This window comes from Carettochelys insculpta, chromosome 29 (genome assembly GCF_033958435.1).
Source record: "Carettochelys insculpta isolate YL-2023 chromosome 29, ASM3395843v1, whole genome shotgun sequence".
Taxonomy (NCBI): Eukaryota; Metazoa; Chordata; order Testudines; family Carettochelyidae; genus Carettochelys; species Carettochelys insculpta.
Window position 1 is genome coordinate 8,976,051 of NC_134165.1, and position 24,089 is coordinate 9,000,139.

At 54.3% G+C, this 24,089-nt stretch overlaps 1 protein-coding gene across 2 annotated transcripts in view; it reads left to right on the forward strand.

Annotated features, from left to right (window-relative positions):
• The first annotated feature begins 23,626 nt into the window (after positions 1–23,626).
• PPP1R1A (protein phosphatase 1 regulatory inhibitor subunit 1A) overlaps positions 23,627–24,089 on the forward strand; it is a 56,237-nt gene continuing 55,774 nt past the window's right edge. Inside the window, exon 1 of one of the 2 annotated variants that reach the window (XM_074979927.1) lies at positions 23,627–24,024. In XM_074979927.1, coding sequence (XP_074836028.1) covers positions 23,944–24,024 — 81 coding nt within the window. In that variant the 5' untranslated portion in view covers positions 23,627–23,943. The remainder of the gene's footprint in view (positions 24,025–24,089) is intronic. The other variant, XM_074979926.1, reaches the window with a different exon arrangement.

The window sequence follows — 24,089 nt, forward strand, 5'->3', positions numbered from 1 at the left end:
TCACCCCTGACCTGGCTGCATCACATGAAAGGGGCCAACGCCAAGCTCCTGCGGTGGAGTCTGCTCCTGCAGGACTACGACATGGAGGTGGTCCACGTCAAGGGGAACAACAACACCATAGCCCATGCCCTGTCACGCAGGGAGGGCCCTGAACTTCCCCAAGTCACTGGCTAAGTGACCCCGCTCAGTGCGGTCTGGAAGCGGGGAGAGATGTGATGGAGTGGGGGGAGTGCATGTGTGAGTCAGGCTGGATGTCCGAGGCAAGCAGCAGCTCCCAGTGGCTAAGGATGACCCTGGGGCTACAACTGGCAGGTAACACCTCTGCCCTGAACAAAGAGCAGGGAGGAGCTGAGCTGGGTTTTGAATTGGGGGCGGGAGTTAGAGGCTAGGAAAAGGGAGAGCTGGAAGGCAGCCAGCCTGAGGAGGGGGAAAGCTACACCCCAGAGGGGCACCCCTCGGGGTCTTCCCCCCAGGACAGGTTGGAAGGACTGTCTCTGGCTGCTGTGCTGTCGCTTCTGTGAGAAACTGGGCTTCTGTTGTCTAATAAACCTTCTGTTGTACCTGCTGAGTGAGAGTCTCTCCTGCCTGCGGACGGGGTGCAGTGCAGGGGGACCCCTGAACCCCATCACATGGCCTCACCTGCCTGCCCAGCACAGCCCCTCCTCAGCAGTGCTGGGCACGGACTGGGCCGGTGAGGGACAGTAGCGGGCACATTGGTGGTTGTGTTGCAGAGCCCACACAGCACAGCACGCTGGTGTGGTCTGTGGCCAGTAGTGTGTGACAGAGCCATCCCTGCCACTCCATGGCAGCCCACCTCCCCACGGCACCCATGCAGCCCTGCAGAGATCTTGGAACCAGCCAGGCTGGGGTGGGGGGTTGGACCTGGCAGCTCAGGTTGGCCCCTTACAGACAGACCAGCTGCCAGTGACCCCAGGCACAGGGACTCTGCTGATCCCGATTCTGGCCAGACCCATTTCTAGCTGGAGCACAACCCTGCCCCCAGCCTCTGGTCCCCAGAAACCCCAGGCAGGGCCAGCTGGGCCCCTGCCAGCCCCGTGAGAGCTGTGTGCTGCTGTATGAGTGGGGCTGGGCCAGCCAGGCCCTGCCAGCCCCATGAGAGCTTTGTGCTGGTGTGTGAGTGGGGCTGGGCCAGCCAGGCCCTGCCAGCCCCATGAGAGCTGTGTGAGTGCAGTGGGAGGTTAATGACCTTCCCCTCCCAGGAAAAAGAGAAGGAGTGGGGGTGCTGGGGGAGGCAGGATACTCCCTCCTCTGCCCTTTGCACCCAGCTCTGCAGACGCCCCTGGCCCTGTGTGGGATCGCAGCCACTAGGACTGAGCTGGTGCTTTGCAAACATTTACTTTCTGATAGTGCTCTTGGTCCCCTGGCCTGGCCCAGCCTGGGGCAGAGCTCCTGGGTGATGGGGCTGGGCCTGCACTGCACGTGGGAGAGTGAGACACGCCTACCTCCCAGCCAAACCCCTCCGGATGCCTTGCTGAGCTCTGCTCACCTCTTCCACGAGGCCTCAGCCCCACAGCAGGATTGTCAGCGGGTAGGCAAGTGACAGGTATCCCTGCTGTGTCCTGTGGTCCTTTGCCTACTGCTGGGGGCAGCTGGGGGCAGATCTGTGAGAGCAATGCCTGCCACTTGGTGGTCTCCTCCCTAGCATCCACACCCGCTGTGAGCCAGAAACGGCCTGGGCGCCGCCGTGGGGACCGGGAGGGTGCCAGGTGGCCCTGAGTCCGATGAGTGGGAGCTGCCCTGAGCATGGAACCTAGCACCCTTGGGTGGTGGCGGGGAGGAGAAGAGTCTGACAGGTAGAGGCTCTCACCCGTCCCCCTCTGCTGCCATTGTGGCAATTCCCCAGATCGCCAGGGGGCTGGGAAGGGAGGTCTGCGGGGGGTGGGTGGGCAGGGTGCTGCTCAGACTAGCGGGATAATACCCCCAGGGGAGCAGTGCCAACGTCAGCTGTGTGCACGCCAGGCTGCAAGGAAGGCCCGGGGAGCCCCCCAGCAGATCAGAACTGGCTCCGCAAAGCTGAGGAGCTGGCAGAGGGCGATTAGCGCCTGGTGTCTCTGAAGCGCTCCCCATGGGAGGTTTTGCCAAGCATGGTGAAGGGCAGAACCGGCCCCCTGGGGTCAGAGGGGGCCCTGGGCCTGGAGGGGAATGGACTCGTCCTGCTGTGAGCCATTAATCCCTTCACCTGACCACCCGACCAGCATGGGGCACAGGCAGGGGCTATTTACTAAGCTGCCCAGCTATGCTGTAGGCCACCTGCCAAGACGCCCATCACTGTCCTCATCCGCCCACCTCCTTAGGCCCCCCTCAGCCTTAGCCCTTCCCAGCTCCCCTCTGCAGTCATGGGCCTGGGGCCCCTGGCGTGTGCAAAAACCAGACTGTGAGGAGCAGAGCTATCCCAGGCTGTGCCTTGTGCTGCCAAGGGAAGCCGCAGTGTGGATGCTGCCCCTTCCACGCCCCCAGAGCCTGGGGCAGGACTTTGGGTGGCCTCATGAGGCAGCATCAGGCAGTGCGGGATGCCCGAGGGAGATGGAGAAAACGCCGTCAGAGCTGGGGTGAAAGATGTGGGTTACACCCCCCGCCGCTCACCGGCATTGCTGTCCACCTGCCACATTTGGGGAAACTGAGGCTCGGAGTGGGGACATGCCCTAGCCAGTGTGGCACTGGTGCGCGTGTGGAACTCTCTCCTGGCTTGCAGCCCTCTATGCAGATAGAGGGCTCTGTCTGCTCCCTTGGCAGAACACCGCACCTTCCTCCTGCCCTCCCTGCCTGCTTCCCTGGGCTCCCGCCTCCATCTGCACCGGTCACCCCCAGGCAGCAGCAGGGCTAGGACCGGTGTGGGAGCTGGAGCCTGGCCTTTCCATGGCCCATTGGGAAGCAGGGCCAAGGGGCTAAGCATTGCAACAGGACCTGCTCCCTGTGAGCCCTAGCACCTCATGCAGCAAAGACCCACCCACAGAGCTTGGTGGGACGATTCGTGTAATTGGAACATGGTCATGGAAGGGTATAAATTGTTTAGGAAGGACAGACGGCAGAAAAGGAGGAAGAGTTGTGCTCTATGTGAGGGAGCAGTATGACTGCTCAGAGCTCCAGTCTGAGGAAGGAGAAAATCCAGTTGAGTGTCTTTGGGTTAAACTAAAAGGCGGAAGTAACAGAGGTGACGTTGCAGTTGGTGCCTGCCATAGACCACCAGATCAGGGAGATGAGGTAGATGAGGATTTCTTCAGGCAGCTAAGTGAAGCTTCCAAATCACAGGCCCTGGTTCTCATGGGAGATGTTAATCATTCAGATATTTGTTGGGAAACCAATACATCAGCACACAGACAATCCAGGAAGTTTTTGGAGACTATTTGGGATAACTTCTTGGTACAAGTGCTGAAGGAACCGACCAGGGGCCGTGCACAGCTTGACTTGCTGCTCACAAACAGGGAACAACTAGTAGAAGAAATAGAAGTGGGAGGAAACCTGGGCTGCAGCGACCATGAGATCGTAGATTTCAGGATCCGGGCAAAAGAAAGAAAGATGAGCAGTAACATACAGACCCTTGATTTCGGGAGAGGAAACTTTGACTCCCTGGCCGTGTCTACACTAGCCCCAAACGGCCATTTCGAAGTTTACTAATGAAGCGCTGAAATGCATATTCAGCGCTTCATTAGCATGCTGGCGGCCGCAGCACTTCGAAATTGATGCACCTCACCGCTGCGTGGCTCGTCCTGGCGGGGCTCCTTTTTGAAAGGACCCCGCCTACTTCGAAGTCCCCTTATTCCCATCAGCTCGTTGAATCACCAAGATAAATGTGTGGTTGCATAGGTGGTGTTACAGAGAAGGATTTGGTTTCTTTGATGATAGGATTTTATTTCGTGAGCAAGGATTGTTAGGAAGAGATGGGATCCACCTAACAAAAAGAGGTTAGCAGGTTCTGCAAAAAGCAACAAAAATGATTGAGGGGCTGGAGCACATGACCTGTGAGGAGAGGCTGAGGGATTTGGGCTTATTTACAGCAGAGAAGACGGAGCAGTGATTTAATAGCAGCTTTCAACTTCCTGAAGGGGGGCTCTGAAGAGGATGGAAAGAAACTGTTCTCAGTGGTGACAGACAGCAGAACAAGGAGCAATGGTCTGAAGTTACAGAAGGAGAGGAACAGATTGGATATTAGGAAAATCTACCTCACCAAGAGGACGGTGAAGCACTGGAATGTGTTGCCAAGAGAGGTGGTGGATTCTCCATCCCTGGAGGTTTTTAATTCCTGGTTGGGCTGATTTAGTTGGACTTGATCCTAACTGGGCAGGTGGCTGGACTCGACCTCCTGAGGTCCCTTCCAGTCCTAGGATTCTATCCTCTCAGATCAGGCCCTGGATCACATGTGCAGAGTCTGCACTTGTGGCGATGCAGGTAAATGTGTACAGTGGGTATGGCACTCCTGAGCGCCCACCAGTATATACACACCTGGACGATCCAGTCCTGCAAAGGGCTGAGCATCCTTAACTTGCAAAGACCTCAGCAGGGCAAGAGGGTGCTCAGCACCGCCGGGGCCAGAGCACAGGGCATAGGCCATGGAGGGATGTGTTGCAGGCGGGTCACTGTTGGCCATGCCTGCAGTGAGCTTGCTGAGGCTACAGCCTGGCTCACATCTCTAAACCAAGAATAATGCCCCAGAAGGCAAAGCAGCTACCAGAGATTTGCACGTGGGTAGCAGACCAGAATCCAGCCCCAGACCCAGCATGGGAAGTTTTGCTGAAACTGCCTATCCAATGATCCTGTGTATTGTTCAGGGAGGAAGAGCTGTCTAGTGGTGAGAACATTGGGGCCAGAGGCAGAGGGGGCTGGAAGCCAGTACTCCTGGGTTCCACTTCCTGTTCTGCCACCAGTTCACTGCAGGACCTTGGGAAAATCACTCCATCCCTTTGGTTCTGCCTCCTCCACAGCTAATACAAATGCATGAAATAGTGTCAGCCCAGCCCCCCAGACCTCCAGGACAGGCAGATTCTGGGCTTCCATTCTGACTCGGTGTGCATGGGAGGGCAGGTCTCAGGCTTAGCTCTTCTGCCAGTGCATCATGGTTGGGCCATACCACACCTGCCACGGGCACAGGGACCAGTGATTGGATTAAGCGGAGGGGTTGCTCTCTGATGCCTTGTGCTCAAGACCCATTGCCTGTACACTGGGGTTTATCTGACTGGCTCATTCATCACCCCCACCCTGCAAACAGCTGCTTCTGAGCCTCCAGGACAGTGTGTGCCCACGAGCTCCCAAGCTCAGAGCTCCCTTTCCTGCAGGTGCTGGAGGCCCCGTGGACGCCAAGCAGCTTCTCTAAACAACCTGCAGTTCTGGGGTGCAGTGCCCAGGGCATTCTGCAGAGGGCAAAGGAAGCAACCCATGGATCTGCAGAAAAGGCAGAGGAAGGGGGCCCAGGAGAAGCAGCCCCAGCCCCAGCTGTACATCAGCAGGTGGCAGCCTCATCATGGTAGGATCCCTCACTCCTCCTCTCCAAGACACAGACCAAAAAATCCTTCCCACTCCCAGAGCTGGGGCGACTGGTGCCTGCAGGGCTGAGGGGTGCAAGGAGGGCCCCCAGAGGGGCAGGGAGGGGCATGTGGGGGCACCTCATTTAACCATTCAAATTTTGACAGGGGCATCTGGGGCAGGGCACTTCCCAAGAGCTACCACAAGTCACCCGTGCCCAGAGCTGCTTGGAAAGATCCCCTTGGAGCAGAGCGCTCCCCAGCTGGCACAGGGCCTGGCAGATGACATCAGCCCCAGAACAGGTGGGGTGCAGGGTTCTGGGCTGGGTACCCTGCAGCGCTTTTCAGGCCAGGCTATAGGGCAGCAGAGGCTGTGTGGGAGGGTCTGGGTCTGGGCTCATCAGCCTCATGCATTTGTCCCAGGTGTTCATCCCAACAAGGGAGGCCCCCATTGAGCATGTCCCACGCTGTGCCAGGGCAGCGAGCCCCTGCGAGGCCTGGGGCCAATGTTCCCTCTATTTGTTTCCATTCATGGGCAGAATAAATGTTCTGTGCCCCGAGGCACGTGCGGACATGCACCACCCATAGAAACACACACTGCCGGCTGTGGGTGGCTGTGGGCGTTCTGCTACTCGACTAGGCAGCACCTGAATCTTTCCTGGGTTGCTACCCAAGTGCTCAGCGTACAGGGAGCACTACCTGGGACCCTGTTCTCCGCTGGTGGCGCCTGGGCCTTGCTGTCTGGCCAGGGCCCCGTCAGAGCCCCAGGGCCTGCCTTGCCTCGTGTGTGAGTGGCAGGGCCTGCGGGGGAGGAAAAGGGGTCACTGACTTTCCCTGTCGCAGATTTTGCTGCTCTTGCACTAGGGCAGCAAAAAGCTTTGTGAGCCCCCAGTGCCCCCTGCACCCGACCCCCTTGTTACTCACCAGACACTGAGTCACAGGCAGCAGTGCGGACTGCAGGCAGCACCTAACACAGTGCACCGTGGAAACAAGCCCTCACCTCATCATCTCAGCTCGTGCCCTGGCTGGCTGTCCATCCGTCTGTCTGTCCCTGCAGGGTGTGCATACAGCCCCAAGCACAGGGATGTTTTGGCACAGGTGAGCAGAGCCCGGAGACTGTCTCTGACCCACGTGCCACTGCAGAAACACAGAAACACTGCCTGTCCAGCTCAGGGAATGGTGCTCTGCCTGCCCATCCCACCCCGCCTGTGGAATCTCCCCTTGTGACATAACCTCTGCCCCAGGGCAAAGTGCAGTGGGGTCCCTGTGCTGGCTTACTCCTCACCAGCAGCATCAGTGACTACATTAATGGTTACCCAGCTCCTTATTCACCTGCTGGCCGCAGATAAGAAGCCAGGGGAGGAGGGGAGGGGAGGAAGAGGGGTGTGCAAGGGATTCCCTCCCCTTTCCCTCTCTGCTCTGTGGGGCCCACACTGGCTTGATCCCTGGCCAGGGCTGCACCTTTACGGCCACAAGGGAGACCCATCTGTGACGGAGTGGGGGGAGTGCATGTGTGAGTCAGGCTGGATGTCTGAGGCAAGCAGCAGCTCCCAGTGGCTAAGGATGACCCTGGGGCTACAATTGGCAGGTAACACCTCTGCCTGAACAAAGAGGAGGGAGGAGCTCAGCTGGGTTTTGAACGGGGGGGGGGGGGGGGGGGGGCGGGGGGGGGGGCGGCAGTTAGAGGCTAGGTAAAGGGAGAGCTGGAAGGCAGCCAGCCTGAGGAGGGGGAAAGTTACACCCCAGAGGGGCACCCCTTGGGGTCTTCTCCCCAGGACGGGTTGGAAGGACTGTCTCTGGCTGCTGTACTGTCACTTCTGTGAGAAACTGGGCTTCTGTTGCCTAATAAACCTCCTGTTGTACCTGCTGAGTGAGTGTCACTCCTGCCAGCGGACAGGGTGCAGTGCAGGGGGACCCTGGAACCCCATCACACCATCTCTGCTGTGCTGCTCCCCACTTCTGCAGCCCTCACCCTCTCCCTCTACGCTCCTTCAGCCTGCATGCCCCCACCCCCTCCAAATGCTGCCAGCCAGGCAGGATCACTGGGAAAGAGGTGAGGGACACAGGGGGCTGGGAGGCTCTGAGCCCATTCAGAGCAGCTGAGAGACCCTCAGCTCTGCCTGCCCAGCCCCAGACTGTCACCAGCACAGCTGGCTTGGTGGTCTTCAGCTTATGGCTGAGATGGAGCAAAGACCCCCAAGGGAAGCTGTAGACCGGAGCCCTGTTACCTAGGTGACCATCCGTCCCATTTTTACCAGGACAGTCCCTTATTTAAGCTGTCTCACAAGCCCAGATTTTTTTAAAAACCAGGCAACTTGTCCCATATTTTGTGTGGCTCCTGTTCCCCGGCACCTGGTGTCTCAGGGCTGCAGCTCCTGGTGCAGGGGAGCTCTTCCATGGGGCAACTGTTCCATTTCCCAGCAAACCACAGCAGCAGCCCCCACTGCCAGTGAGTGCCGCCGTTGGGCAGCTGCCGTGTTTCCTGGCACCCCCACACCAAGGAGAAGCAGCTCCCACTGCGGAGAAGCTCCTCTGGGAGGTGGCTTCCCCTTTCCACGGCACAGCAGCTCTTGCTGCCAGAGACCCCTGCTGCAGGACAATTGCTGCATTCCCTGCCTTCCCCTGCTGGGTGGCTGTGAAGACCTTATTCTCAGCACCCCCCTACCAGGAGGTTGCAGAGACCCCATCCTCCACTCCCCCTCTCAGGGAGGCTGTGGAGCCCCCATCCCTGGTGCCTCGCCATGGGGCAGCTGGCCCCATTTCCATGGAGCCTTACATGCGACAGCAGCCCCCTATCCTCAGAGGCCAGTGTCCCAGATTTACCATAGGGCAATGTGGTCACCCTGTGTAACACCAGACTATGGACTTCAGTAGCAGCCAGAGGCCAGGATCTCCTTGCACTGGGTGCTGGACAAAGGGTCCCTGCCCCAGAGAGTTCACAGCCCAGAGAGATGGTGGTGCTCCGGTGCAGGGTGAGAATGGCAGGGCAGGCCTGTGCCCTGTTGGTTCTGTGCCTCCTCATGGCAGAGGCCCTTCCAACCTGGCATAAGCCCTCAGAGTTGCATTGGCCCTCACTGCTGCTGCACAGCAGAGGACAAGTGGCTTTCATCCTCCATGCCCTGACACCAGTGCAGAGGAAGCTGGCTCACAGCGCAGAGCATCTGGGTCCAGGGTCCCACCCGAGCCAGCGCTAGGCTCAGGATTTCACGCCTGGCACAGAGGTTTGCCATGGTGTGTCAGAGCTCCGCACTCCCCGCGCCCAATGCGTGCAAGTGAACTGCGGCAGCTCAGTCCCATGCGGGGGTGGGGAGGTTGTTAGTGCTAATACGCACGTCTCTCTTAAGTGGATTAGTATCTGCTTGGGTTTTTCCAGCTCTGTTTTCCTCAGAGGAAGGCTCCTTTCACCAGCCTGGCTGCTAGTCCTCCAGCTGCCCTGACCCGCTCTGGGCACAGGGACTCAGAGAGCTTTTCTGTGCGCTCAGAAATGCCAATTTCTGCAGGCTGATTCAGGGGTCAGATCCTGCCTGTACCATGGCCCTGTGCATCACCAGGTCGCTACAAGGGACGCTGAGTGTCGCCCATCTGTGCAGGGGAATCCCAGGTCAGTAACTGGCTCTCAGTAGATTTTGTGGTGTCCTTCCTGTGCTCCCCAGAGCAGCGAAGCACAACGTTACCCCTCCCAGCCTCAGCAAGGGAGAGCTGTGCTGCTGTTCAGCCTTGTGTCAGCTCCCAGACACACCAGCAAAACGACCTTGCCAGCAAACCCTCCAACCTCTGGCAAACCAAACCCTGCCTTACAGGTAACAGGCCCCATTCCTGGGCTCCCCAGAGATGTCTCCCTGCTGTGCCCTGTCCCTGTCACTAGGCGCATACAAACCTTAATTACCTCCAACAAAACCACATGCACCCCAGCCTGGTAGGTTAGTTGCAAACTTTCCCTTTTCTGTAATACACGACACTGAGCTGGTTTAGCAATAAAATAAGAGCAAGTGCATTAACAAAGAGCAGAGGGCTAAGCAATAGTAAGAAATAAAGAAACAGATATAGTTACAAATAAAAAATAATATGTGACTAGACAGCTAGCAAATTTACCACAGACAATTAAGGGGCAGAGGTGCAGATCAGGCTAAGCAAAGAATATGGCAGAGATCTTGTGACAAGTCTGAATGAATTTGCATCAGTTAGGCCTGTTGCTGTTCACCTGAGGGTACTGAAGGAATTAACTGAAGAAATCTTGGTGCCACCAGTAATAATGGGGTAGGGATAGCTCAGTGGTTAGCGCATTGCCCTTGTAAACCCCAGGAGCTGCGAGCTAAATCCTTAAGGGACCTTCCAAGGATCAGGGGCAGGGCAGATTTAAAAAAAAAAAAATCTGTTAGCATGGTGATAGGTGCTGTTGTGCATGCAGGGCATTGAACTGGATGGCCTCTTGAGATCTCTTCCAGCTCCGTGAGATCCATGTATTTCCATGTGTAGAGAATAATATTTAAAAGCTCCTGGGTGATTAGAGAGGTCCTGGAGAAGGGCTAATGTCATACTCAACTTGAAAAAGCGTGTGTACCCGGAGAAGGATTGTAGACTGGACTGTGACTTCAATAGCTGGGAAGCTATTGGATGAGCAAGGTATGACAGGTTATATGGTATCTGTGAATACTTGGAGGATGAAGGGGTGATCATAAGCTGCCAGTTTGGAGTTACCAAGAACAAATCATACCAAATCAGCAGGGTTTCCTTCTTTGATAGAAGAGCTGTTCTGGTGGGTAGGAGGAATGGGGCAGACTTCAGCAAAGCTTTGGACACAGTCCCGCTTGACATTCTGGTAAGTTAAGTGGAAAGATATGAGCTTGGCAGAACTACCCTTAGGTGGATACATAATTGATTAAATGACCTCAAAGGGTAACTATTAATGGAATTGGATCAGGTGGTGGTCCCAAGTGGGGTTCCACAGGCATCTGTTCTGGGTCCAGTGTTGTTTAACATCTTTATTAATGGCCTGGACGTAGATATAGAGAACATACTGATCAAGTTTGCAGATACCACCACAAAACTAAGGACCGCCAAGACTTTGGAGGATAGAACTAAAATTCAAAGGGATCTTGATAAATTGGTGCCTGGGCTATCAACAACAAAATCAAATTCAACAAAGACAAATGTGAGGTGCTACATTTAGGACAAGTCAACATTCAGGAAGAAAGTTGACAAGATGCGCAACTCTAGCTATGTGAATGGTGTAGCTGGAGCTGATGTACCTTATGCTGAATTTCTTGGGCATCCCCACAGGAGCAGGTCAATAGAAGAAACACTCCTGTTGACTTCCCTTACTCCGCGTAACCCGAAGGAGTACCAAGGTCAATGGGAGAGGACGAGCAGTCAACTTAGCAAGTCCTTACTAGACCTGGTAAGTTAACCCTCAGGAGACTGATCTCTGGAGCATTGGTCTCCAGTTAAGTGTAGCCAAGTCCTATGAAGGCAAACCAAATGCCCAGCTATCAAATGGGGAAGAGCTGTCTTGCTGAGAAGGCTCTGAGATCTGGGGTGTGTCACAACCTCAACAGGAATTGGCAATACAATGTGTTCTCAAAAACAGCAAATGCAATTTTAGGTTGCATTGAGGCATTGCATGCAAGTCACACAAGGTGATATTCCCAGTTACTTGGCACTGTCCTCAGCTGATGTACTGTGTCCAGTTTTGGTGACCAATGTACAGGAATCATAGAATCATAGAACACTAGGACTGGAAGGGACCTCGAGAGGCCATTGAGTCCAGCCCCTTGCCCCAATGGCAGGACCAAGTACTATCTAAACCATCCCTGACAGACATCTATCTAACCTGTTCTTAAATATCTCCAGCGATGGAGATTCCACAACCTCCCTTGGCAATTTATTCCACTGTTTGACCGCTCTGACAGTTAGGAACTTTTTCCTAATGTCCAACCTAAACCTCCCTTGCTGCAGTTTAAGCCCGTTGCCTCTTGTTCTATCCTCAGAGGCCAAGAAGAGCAAGTTTTCTCCTTCCTCCTTATGACTCCCTTTTAGATACCTGAAAACCGCTATCATGTCTCCCCTCAATCTTCTCTTTTCCAAACTAAATAAGCCCAATTCTTTCAGCCTTTCTTCATAGGTCCCATTCTCTAGACCTTTAATCATTCTTGTCGCTCTTTTCTGGACCCTCTCTAGTTTCTCCACATCTTTTTTGAAGTGCGGTGCCCAGAACTGGACACAATACTCCAGCTGAGGCCTAACCAGCGCAGAGTAGAGCGGAAGAATGACTTCTCGTGTCTTGTTCACAACACACCTGTTAATGCATCCCCGAATCATGTTTGCTTTTTTTGCAACAGTATCACACTGTTGACTCATATTTAGCTTGTGGTCCACTATAATCCCTAGATCCCTTTCTGCTGTTGTTGTTCCTAGACAGTCTCTTCCCATTCTGTATGTGTGAAAGGAAGGGCAGAGAGACACTGGAAATGATCCAGAGCAGTGTTCCCTGTAAGCTGCGCACATGTGCAGCTGCTCAGGAGAAATTCAAATGCTGACTAGCAGATGAGCGGTGTGTCCCCAGCCAGGGTTTGTGTTTCTCGGCACGTATAAAATTATTTTGTGCCTGGATAGGAAAAATCTGCACATGGATGAGAGAGATTAGAGGGAACTTTAATCCAGAGGGGTTCAACAAAGATGATCAAAAGGATGGAACGCTGCCACGTGAGCAAAGGCTGAAGCAGCTGGGAAGGTTTAGTTTGGAAAAGAGGAGATGGATGGGGAGATATGATACTGGTCTGCAGGTATTTGAAAGGCTGGCATAGAAAAGAGAGAGAAAAAACAATTCCTTCTTGCCTCAGAGGGGAAATGGGTGCAAGCTAAAGCATAGAGATTTAGATTTATTCTCAGGAGAAACTTCCTAGCTATGAGAACAGTGGGACAATGGAACAGACACTTCAGGAGGTTGTGGAAGTTCCTTCACTGGAGCTTTTCAAAAGGCGGCTGGGTAGCCACCAGCCTTGGAAGGTTTAGACACAACAAATCCTGCATCTTGGCAGGAGTTAGACTGGATGACCCTTATGGTCCCGTTTGGCCCTGTGATTCTAAAGCAAAATGAAAGGTACTTTCTAGTCACTAAAACTTAATTTCATCAAGTTAGTATCTTTGTCTGAGCAGATTGTTCACTTATAGTCAGTTTTCAGCCCACAGGATCTAATATTCATAGGTTCAGAACCTGCTGAACCCTAAGTCACTTCAGTGATGGATCACCAAAATGGCTTTTTTTCTTGACTTTATATTACCCAAATTCATTATCTTTGTCTCAAGGGTGAGGAAGTTTTCCGGGGGGTTCAGATTCCATCCCCAGTCATGATCCTTAAGCAGTCTCCTCTGCTTCTTAGCTTGATGGCTTTATTTACTTCATAAGTAAATACACTTGCATTGCTGTTGGTTTGTGAGCAAGCTGATAAGAAGGTAAATACACATTCCTTCGTCTAAGGCAAGCTGGGCTGATGCATTGCCATATTTTAAGGCAGTGGTGGGGAATCTTTTTCAGGACATGGGCCATAGACATATCAGTTGAGGTCCACAGAAGAGAGAAGCCAAAACAAACAAACACCACTTCACTGATGTGGTCCCCAACTAAGAGCTGTGAGGTCTGGGCAGGAGGGAGGGTGCTGGAGTGGACTGGGGTGGATGATCAAGGCCGGAGAGGGTGCAGGAATGGGCTATGGGTGCAGATCTGGATGGGAGGGAGTGCAAGAGGGTCTGGAGTGTGGGGTCTGGAAGGGAGGGGGGTACAAGAGGGAGATAGGGGTCTGGATGGAAAGGAGCAGAGGCGCTGTCCTGGGGTGCAGTGCCTGGGTGACAGGGGTGCAGTTTACCTTTGCAGCATCCCAGAGGCGCATAGCTCTGTGCCTCTCCCCCCTGCCACAAAACGATTGCCTGGGGGGATGGATTTCAGTGGGGTGCAGCTGATTTACACCAGCTGGAAAGTTGTGTACACCAATAGACAAATCCAAGAACGTGGTGCCCTGAACACTCATGTGTAGCTAAGAACAGGACCATGTGAACTGTAGTGGTACCAAGTAATCTCTGGCCCTTCACAGTGGACACAAACCTGCTGTTCCTTGAATCTGACCCTTCTCCCCATGCCTTTCCCTCTTAACACTTCACCCAGTCTCCATCCTTTAGCAGCCATTGCAAAGATCTCCATGGGCAGCCTTGCTTCTGTCGCACGCAGTGTGGTGGGCCCAGAACCTCAGATGGCATAAATCAGCAGAGCTTCATGAAGAGAGGGAAACTGATCCCGTTCACACCAGCTGAGGAGTTGCCCCAGTGTTTATGACTTTATGGCCTGTGGGAACAGAATCTGATAGTCAAGTGTCATTTTTTGGCGCTGGTATAACCAACACACCTGTGGGTGCGGTTCACTGGCCCATGGAGTGCCACCTAGACTACTTACAGAGAGAAAGAATGAGCTTCTGCAGCCTTAACGGTGGGCCAGCTGCCTTTTTAGCTGAAACCACAGAGGCTCCTGCACTAAGTTTCAGTGGTCCCAGGTTCAAGTCTACCTGTGGGCTGTTACCCTGGTGTTATCCTTTGGATTTGTCCATTGCTACCGCTGGGACAGACCTCAGCTAGTATAAATCAGCCCTGCTCCAGTGACTGAAACAGAGCTACTTGGGAGACAAAGTGTTCAGAGACTGGTCTTTTTTCATCAGCCTTTAAGGTCACCCTCAAGACCAGCATCTGATGAAGTGAGTCTGTGCTCACGAAAGCTCATGCTCAAATCTTTTCTGTTAGTCTATAAGGTGCCACAGGACCCCTCAATACCTGGCGCCTCTGCTGCTTGGTCTGACCAGTCTGTCTAGAACAGGGACATTCCAGTATGTGCGTGTGCTGACCTGGCACGTTGTACTACCATGACTGGGGTCTGGCGGTGCGCTGGGTAATAAAGAAGACAGAGTGATCGTTCTTTTGCTCTCTGACATTTTTAACTGCCACCAGTTGCTGCTAGATCTATTTTGAGATGAACATCTGAACGTCCAGTCTGCTGCCACAGTCCCCGACAGCTGGAGCTTAGCCGAAGGCAGTCATTTATCCATTGCAGGTCTTTTGCCCCTCTCAGGCTGAACAGCTGCTCTTAGTCACTTTGACTGGAGCCCAGGCTCTGCTGCCCTGAGGGCGCTATTGTTGGCTGGGCTCAAATCTGAAAATCCAGTGAAAATTTCCTGGCAAGGGGACCTGAATTTAGATTGAACTCCTGAACCTGTGCACCCGAATCGCTCCTCTGCCTTACACCTGATCTGCACCCTCACGTTCCACTGGAGGCAACCGGAACAGTAGGGACTCAGCCCTTTAGAAAGAGGGCAGTTATTTAGGCTACCAATGCTGGCTGTAGATATCTGAGATCAAAAATGTTGATTATAAATCTTCAGCCTTCTCTGTGGCTTCTATTGAAGGACCTTACAGCACGTTATTGAATGAACTCTACAAAACACCTGTCTATCCCCACACACCTCTATGTATCTCAGAAGGAATTGGATCTATTTTTCATAGGCCTGTCAGCATTTGAGCTCTGCTCAGACTGTAGTAACTGGGCGCCTGTTATCTCTACACAGTACTTTGCAGTATGGATAACGCAGAAGGACCTTGGGGTCTGCAAGTCCCCTACAAATTGGCTCTCTCCGTGGGCTCAGCTGTGAGAAGTGAGTAAGATTTCATGGCATGTCACAATAACCTGTAACAACAACTTCTGGTGGGAAAGGTTGCAAAAGCAAGTCCGATAGACTGCACTAGTACAAAACCAAAAGGTCTCCTGGTAGAGCTCACAGTGGTGAGATTATGATGAGCCCACAGGATGAGTAGAGAACAGGACATAAATCAATTAATCAAAACTGGTGTATCAGAGATGAGGCCTAATTGCTGAACAAAGTCATGAAGGGATGGGGCTGGTCCACCCATCACCCCTTTTTGGGGTCCTGAAAGAAAGAGCCTAGGAGAAAAATTGGCCCCTGGAATGAGCTGCACCATCCCTTCTTGGGACCCTGCACCTCCATCATCAGGAGCCTGAAAGACATTCTGATCAGATCAGGCCAGAGAGCAGGAGCCAAAGGATATTGTCACTTGCCCTGGCTTCAGGTGACACCCAGACACCACCCGGGAAAAGAACAAGGGATGCTGTGACAATGAAAAACTTATTAATGGTGTGCATGCCAAAGGTGTTCACTGTTCTTCTTTCTTTCCCTTTGGTAACAGGTTAAAAGGAGTCAGAAGGGTGCATTTGCCATGGCACTCAGGTGGCTGAGGCCTTTGCACCCCAGCTCCTGAACAAGACTGTCTGTATTGCCCTAAACATGCTTGCGACATCTGTAGCTCTGCACCAAAACATGCACAATAACCCAGTCTCATGGTTCAGGGCTTCAGCTTTCTTCTCCCTGCCCACCTGCTCAGAGGTATTCAAGAGTTGGTTTTGGTGCTGTTGTTTTCATCTTCCTCCTGCCGCATCAGGGATTGGCCCCAGCTGGAGACAGGACACCTGCTGGAACAGACCAGTGCTCTGCGCTGATCCAGATGCTCCTTCCTCACATGCTCAGGGTTACCCTGACAGTGGCCACTTTTGGGGTGAGGAGGGAATTTTCACCTAGAAGAATTCAGCAGGGACTCATGTCTGGGCACATCCCACCTAGTCAACTTCCTGCCATTGCAGGGGCCTCCAGCATTGGTGGCACCTTGGAATCTCCTGCTCTGTGCTTGGAGTGCACAACAGTTGATTCTCCTCAGAATGGAAATGCTTTAATTTAATGCAAGATACAGGGCTCCCGGCAGGGGTAATGGGTGGAATGTAATGGCCTGTGCTACACAGGAGGTCAGACTAGGGACTCATCTGGCCTGAAACTCTAGGAAACTATTCCATTAAACCCACAGTACAGACAAAGAAACTGAGGCACTGGGAGAGAAAGTGACTGTCCAAAAGCCACTTAGTGCATCAGTGGCAGAGCTGGGAATATTCAAGGATCATGTATAAACTCTAGCACTTGAGACCATCTTTATTCCTACAGATGGAGCTGGCTTGTTACCCCTCCCCACTCTCAGTAGTGTGCTGGCTAGGCAGGGTGGAGCCCAGAGAGGGCATCTGTCTGAATCTCTTTCACTTAGTTTGGGAGCGTAGGCACAAAGCTGAGGCTGCAGGCTTACCCCTTTGGGTGGCAGCATGTCTGAGAGCACCAGACTCAGGAGACCTGGATTCTAGTCCCAGTTCCGCTGCTGGTTGGCTGTCTATGCCTCAGTCTCCTCAGCTGTGAAATGGGATGAATGACACGGCCTCCTTTGTATAGTTCGAGGAGGAAATGATCGCCTTGCTTTGCACTGCAGCAGCAAACGCTTGAGCCCCTCTGCAGCCCCCTGGGCCGAGATGAGAGTCTTCTCATTACAGGGCCTGGCTGGGAGCAGCAGAGAAGAGCAATCCACTGGGATGACTAAGATGCCTGCCAGGGCCCACCTGGGGAGGCGGAGTGTCACACAGTTGTTCTCCTGGTTCCGGGCACACCAGATGCTCAGGGAGAATCAAAGCAGAGAGTGAGCAGCAGCGCAGCACAGCCCAGAACTGCTTGTTAGAAGCTCCCTTCGCACGCTGTGCGACACCTGTTAAGCAGCCTGCCCCCTGCCCCTGCCAGCAGCCTCCTGCTACAGCACTGGAATGAGCATCCCCACGGAGCTGCAGGCCGGGGAAGGACAGTGACAGGGTGCAAAGGGGCACAAGGGTCTGAAGGCGAAGCTGGGCTGGTGGGTGGGGCCCCTCCTCCATCCAGGTTCAATTCCTAGTTCTCCTTCCAGGCGCTGGCCTCGACCAGACGGAGTGGGGTGCGGCCTGCTGCTGACATCACCCACCAACAGGAAACACTCTCCAGGAGTCAACATTGAGAGGTGGTTGTGGCCATTAAAATCGACCTTGGGCTCCTCGTGCAGGGTGTCCTCTCCCCCTGGGCTCCCTACCCAGTGCAAATGGAGGGCCCCCAGCTTGCTGCATGGCTCTTACCCTGACTCAGCTCTGAGGGTGGGGCCTCAAACCCCCAGCCTGGCCATGGGAAGAGCCAGCCAGGCTGCTGTGAGGTGCAGCAGATTCTCCACCTGCCCTTGGAGGGGAGCCTAGGGTGTGGGGACATGGGTCAGGGGCTGCTCTTAGCTGCCTTCACCCTGGGGAGGTGGTGGGTCCACAGGTCCCAGAGCTGCCAAGGCTCCAGCTTCCCAGCTGCCTGGCGGGAGGAGCTTTGGGAGTGTGGCATATGGCAATGCTCCCCTCAGACTACACCATAGGCTCTGGCTGATGCTGCTGGGTCCAAACCTGCAGAGGCAGCAGCTGACACCCTTTGGCCCAGTCCTGCCCTGCCCCATTTTTGCACGCTGGAGGCTGCCCTTCTCACCCCGCCCTAGTTACCACCCTGCCATCTGCTCCCTGGAGATTAGCACTGTGTAATTTATCAATTTGTTCCGAAACCTCCACTGCCGACACCTCTCGTGGGACAGCGCATCAGCTCTGTCATCTGAAAAGCCTGGCTCGAGTGCGGAAATCTCCCTTACGTCCTCGGCAGTGAAAAGGGCATAAAGAATTCGTTTCGTTTCTCCGCAACAGCCTTGTCTTCTTTCAGTGTCCCTGCAGGACCTCAGTCATTGGGTGTCCCCGCTGCTTGCTGGGCAGGCTTCATGCGGCAGCATGCAGCTTTTAAAAAATGGCATTATTTTTAGTGCCTTTTGCTAGCTGCTCTTTTCTTTCAACCTACCTATTCATACTTTGACGTGCCAGAGCCAGAGTTTATGCTCCTTTCTGTTTTTCTCAGTAGATTTTGACTGACATTCTTCTGCCTGTAACAGCTTCTTTCACTCCCTTATTTAGCCCTAGTGGCTTTTTTTTTTTTTTTTAATATTTTGATCTCTCTCATTGTTTTTTATTTGGGGCAGACGCTTTCTTTCAGTCTCTCTTACAGCATTTCCATTCTAAGTGTTTCACTATTTTTACTCTTCCAATTTCTGTTTAACCTTCCTGATCTTTAGAACCATAGAGTAGTGTGGGATCCTAGAGTGGTGTAGGTCCTTTTTGCAAATGTTAGATGGTATTGCAATAGGTTTCTCTGGCACTTTCCCTCCTAGAAGGACATTATATTTCGTTACATTAGAGTCACTATTAGTGAGTGGTTGAGTTACATTCACCTTTTGGCCCAGATTCTGTGTCACTTACGGCTAACTCAAGAATTCTCTCTCCTCTTGTGGCTTTCAGGACTAGCTGTGCTATGAAGCCATAACTAAAGGTGTACCCGCTCTGTCTGCGGGTACTTGAAATCCCCAGTTATTGTGTTTTCTGTTCTGAGCATCTCATAGCTACAATCCTGCTCGGTTGGTTGTACATCCTTACTGCTCTCCTCTGATTATTTTAGCTTTCTTTCACATATAGTGCCACTCCCCTCTTAGCATGACCTAGTCTGTCATTCCTCTATATTTTATACCCTGGAATTACCAGGCCCCAGTAATTATCAATGTTCCACCAAATTTCTGTGATGCCTCATTATATCAATATCTCCATTTTGTACCAGGCATTCAAGTTCACCCATCTTAGTATTCAGATTTCAGGTATTTGTATAGAATACTTATAAAACGTGACAGTATTCAGTCATCTGCCTTCATGGGATGTCATTAAATGCAACTCGTTTTTATTGGAATGTTTCTCTTCAGCTCCCTCCTGTACGTTACCTTATTTTATTTTCACCTTTTTACTACACTATTGGGCAGGAGTGGGTGGTAATTTTCACAGGGAGAATTTGGCAAGTGGTCACAGGCTGCACTCCTCTGCTATATTAATGGAGGGGAGATAGGGCCTGGGAGGGAGTTTGGGTGCAGGAGGGGGTCCTGACCTTGGAGAGGGGTTTGGGATTGGTTGCCAGGTGCAGGCTCTGGCCAGGAGGTGCTTACCGTAGGTGGCTCCCAGCCACTTATCCAGTGGAGCCCCCAGGCATGCTTCCTGCCTACTGCAGCCCCACACGCTGCTCACAGCCCATAGCAGTATGTCTCTGGGCATCCCTTCAGAGGAAGGGGTAGTGGGTCTCCACACAGCCCACATCCACAGCACTTCGCTTGCAGCTCCTATTGGCTGGCTTCCATGCAGAGACATGCTGGTCCCAGCAACCATTGTATGAGTGGTGTGTGAGGCAAGCAGGCAGACTACCTAAGTGGCCCTCTGGGCCACGGGCCACTAGCTCCCCAGAGGGCCATAGCGGCCTGGAGCCAAAGGTTTTGTGGGCCAGATCCAGCCTTCAGGCTGTATTTTGCCCACCCCTGATACAGAGAAACTCTTTTAAAAAAATTCCCCAAAGGAATATCTCTGTCCAAATCACAGGCTCCTCCTCCACAACTGTTGGCTTTCCCCCAGCCCTTATTTTTAAAACCCCTTTGCAACCTAACTGTCGACTTCCCATTTAGTTGCCTCCTCCCACCACCCATCCCCATCCCACCCCTTCCTCCAAGCCACTGCTCTGCCTCTTCTCGCCCCTGCTCCACTTCCACCCCACTCCTTCTCCCAGCCCCCCACCTCCTCCCCAGGCACCCCACATCCCTGCTCCTCACCCTTCCTCCCGGAGCATCCAGAATGGGGTGAATCGGCTATTCGTGGTGGGCGGCGGTGCTGGGAGTGAGGGCAGGTGTTAGTTAGCAGGGATGCTGGGGGACAAAAGGCACTGTGGGAGGGGACCAGAGGGGGAGCTTGGCTGCTGGTGGGTGCTGAACACCTACTAATTTCTCTCTGTGGGTGCTCCAGTGGTCTTTTAAATTTCCCAGGCCAGCAGTCTGGTTCCATTTTGATGCAGGTGGTGGTAGGACTGAGCCCCATCTGGGCTGCACTGAGCGACATCCCTGGCCCAAGGATGGAGCCCCATTGGGGCAGCACCGTGCGCCCCACTGGCTGTAGAACTGAGCCCCACTTGGGCTGTGCTGTGTACTGTGGCTCTAAACCCAAACTCTTGCCAATATTTTAACCACTCCAGGGCTGTGTCACCCTGGCTACGTCTACACTAGCCCCAAACTTCGAAATGGCCATGAGCAGATGGGAATAAGGGGACTTCGAAGGAGGCGGGGTCCTTTCGAAAAGGAGCCCCATCTGGACGAGCCACGCGGTGGCGAGCCGCGTCAATTTTGAAGCGCCGCAGCCGCCCGCATGCTAATGAGGCTCTGAATATGCATTTCAGTGCTTCATTAGTAAACTTCGAAATGGCCATTTGAATGGCCATTTCAAAGTTTGGAGCTAGTGTAGACACAGCCCCTGTCTGTCTTCTGCTGGGGAAGTCAGGTTTCAATTCTGTTAAGGCTCTTCAGCAGAGAGGGGCAGCTCCGGGCTGAGCAGGCCTCTGGTGCGGAACTGAATTAAAACCACTGAAATCCAGGCAGCACTTTCCAAGCTCACTCAAAGCACTTTGGGAATAACACAACCCTCCCCTCCTGTCCTCTCCCCTGCATTCCCTGACTCTCCACCTCACACAGCCAGCTTGGTTGGCCCCAAAGGCCCAGATGTCTTGGGAAGTGCCAGCCCAAGGGCGTCTGGATGTCCTCTCCAGATGCTCTTGCCAGTGTATGTGAGACAGGAGCCTGTGTGTTCCCCAGTGTGGTATTGTTTGGAGTCACCAAGTTTAGGAAAAAAATCACTTGAACACAGATAGCTGCTTTCCCATTTATTCCATCTCACACTATAAGCTAGAACCAACCAAAACTGGCTGGACTAACCCCCTAACAATTTAACTCCCTGCTATGACAGCAATCAGCTCCATCACTATGACAACCCAGTACACAATACCCAGCCCCAGCTGAGTCTGAAGTGGCCCTTTACAAGCTGGCAGCAAAGTCCATCCCTCTGGGCAGGAGGATATGAGGGGGAGTCATCTGGGCAGGGGTACGGGAGGTCACCACACATACATTTCTGTCCCTTTTGAGCAGGTGAGAGAGAAATTGCACATTGACTGGGGACTGGAGAAAGGCTTTGAGCTGGGCCAACTGCTCTGAGCCAGCAGCCTTGTAAAAAGCAGCCCGTTGCAAACTGAGTGAGCATGGACAGAGGACAGGCAAGGGAGGGAGTTCGCCTGAGGGGAGTTCCCCCAGGTTTTGTGCGGTTCAGGTTCTGTGTGCAGTAAATAAAGCATCTGAAGAGGCTCCTAGAGGAGGACAATATGGAGAGTGAGGGATCTGCTGTTGTGACCTGGACATGTTTGTCTTTCTCCCAGGGGGTAGAAGTGACTTCGCCCATACAAAGTGCAGGCTGGTCTCCATACTGGTATAAGGACCAGAGCCCCACGTATCTGCCCTGCACCACGTCAGAGGAAATGAAGACTTTCTGGATAGAAGTCTGTGGTTGGTGCTGCAGGCCCAGCATGCTGGAGAATCAGGCAGGGCAGTGCAGAGGGAGGACAACTGGCATCACGTGACCTCCAGAAGAAGAAAGGAGAACTCCTATGCCCATAGGCAGTGGATAGCAGAGGCAGGAGAAGGCAATACCATCCCAAACTGCCAGCCTGGCCCTGCCCCCTCTCTGCCCTCAGCCCTCACCCTCCTTCAGAGCATCTCCCCTGGTCTCTGGGGGCTGCCTGGTTCTCAGCCCCACAGAAACATGGGACCATGCCACCAGCTTTCCTGGGACTGGGGCATCTGGAGTTGGACACTGACTGTGCTCTCAGGCCAGGGAGGCCATCTGCCATGTGCCCTCCAGGATAGGGGCCACCCTCCGCAGGCTCCAGGGAAAGCTGGGGGCACACACCACCTGCCCTTCTCCCGTGTGCTCTGGCCAGGGCCATGGAAGGCTGGGCTCACGCTCACCTGCTGTTCTCTCCCCTGAGCTCTGATGGGGACAGGGAAGATTAAGACTACACAGCGGCCCCTTCCACCACTCCCTCTGTGACCATGTGGCCTGTCCCTACAGTGGGTGGAGGCACTTAACTTGCTGGGGTCCTGGGCAAGCAGGGGCAGGGTTGGGGTCTAGCCTTCCCCTGCACTCAGTTCACCCACTGACCATGCCTGTACATCCAGTGTAGACAGAGGTAAAGCATTTTCAGTCTCTCTGCACCAGTTCTATGGAAAATGGCTTGGAAGAGTTGTCTGAGGGAAGGATCAGGAGATGATCCCCTCGAACAGGAGCCATGGGATGCATTGTCCTCAGGGTGGGGGTTCTACCACCGCTGTTCCCAAGGTTGTGATGGTCAGGGACTCCCTCCTCAGCAGGGTGGAATCATCCATCATCCAGGCCAGGAAACTCGAGAAGCATGCTTGGAGCTAGAATTCAGGATGTGAAGGAGTGTCTGCTCAGGCTGATGAAGGCTGGGGACTGCTACCCCATTCTACTTCTTCAGCAATGACACTGCCAAGAATGACCTCACTAGGAAGGTAGTGAAGCACTGAACGAGTTTAGCTAGGGAGGTGGTGGAGTCTCCATCCTTAGAGATTTTTAAGGCCTGTCTGGAATGATTTAATTGGGGGCGGACCTGCTTTGAGCAGGGGGCAAGACTAGATGGCTTACTGAGGTCTCTTCCAACCCTAATGTTCTATGATTCTATGGCGTGCCCTGTGACCAGACAGTGCCAGGGCACTGGATAGGGGAAAACATAGACTGGCCTGGCCTGGATGGGGGTGTCCCAGGATGTTGGCAGCATCCATGAATAATGGATTTTTCAGTCTGGTGGACAAACCAAAAGGGTCCGGTCCAGCCCTCCCCGCCCCCATTCATTTTGGTTGACAGAAGGGGTCTGGGCAACACCAGACTCAGGCGTGTCCATTGTTTGCTCTCGTTTGCTTTTGTAAACAATTTGGTGGAATTTCAAACCCACATCTGCCCCCCTCCTTGTGTGTGTGTGTGGGGGGGCAAATCAGTGACAGACACCGGCGAGATTTGACCAGACAGGGCGATAAAGAAAGTTATCCGCAAACAGCACCTGGCTCCTCCGCAGGGCAGTTGCGGGGCCGCCTGCGCCCGGCTCGATGACCCGGGCTCTGGGGCGGCTCTTCCTCCAGCCCAGGGCTCGTTGTCTCCCCAGCTGCTGGCTCCGGCTCATGTTACACCGGCCCCTTGCGCCGCAGCCGGGGCGCCCGCTCCGCCAACGCCTCCCGAGCGGAGACGGAACCCGCTGGAGGTGGGGCCCGATCCGGCGCGCCCAGACGCGCGGCTGCCGGGCGCCCCCGCGGAGCTGCTGGGCACCCCCGCGGAGCTGCTGGGCACGGCGGGGCGCGGCCCGGCTGGGAGGCGCAGGGTTAACGCTCCGGGAAGCGTGTGGCGGAGGGAGGGGGCGGCGGGCCGCGCCCGAGCAGCCAATAGGCACCGGCGGTTCCTCCAGCGCCCCAGCAGCTGCTCCGACGCCGAGCGGAGCCCGGCCGGGCGAGCGGGCAGCCGAGGGGGGCCGAGCGCAGGGCGCGTCCTCCGCCCCCTGCCGCTGTGCCCGGGCGAGCCGCGCTGGAGCCCCCGGCCATGGAGCCCAACAGCCCCCGCAGGATCCAGTTCACCGTCCCGCTGCTGGAGCCGCATCTGGACCCCGAGGCCGCCGAGCAGGTGGGGCCGGGGCGCGGCGCCCAGGGGAGCCCGCGGGTGGCGGGGGGCGGCGGAGCCGGGCTGGG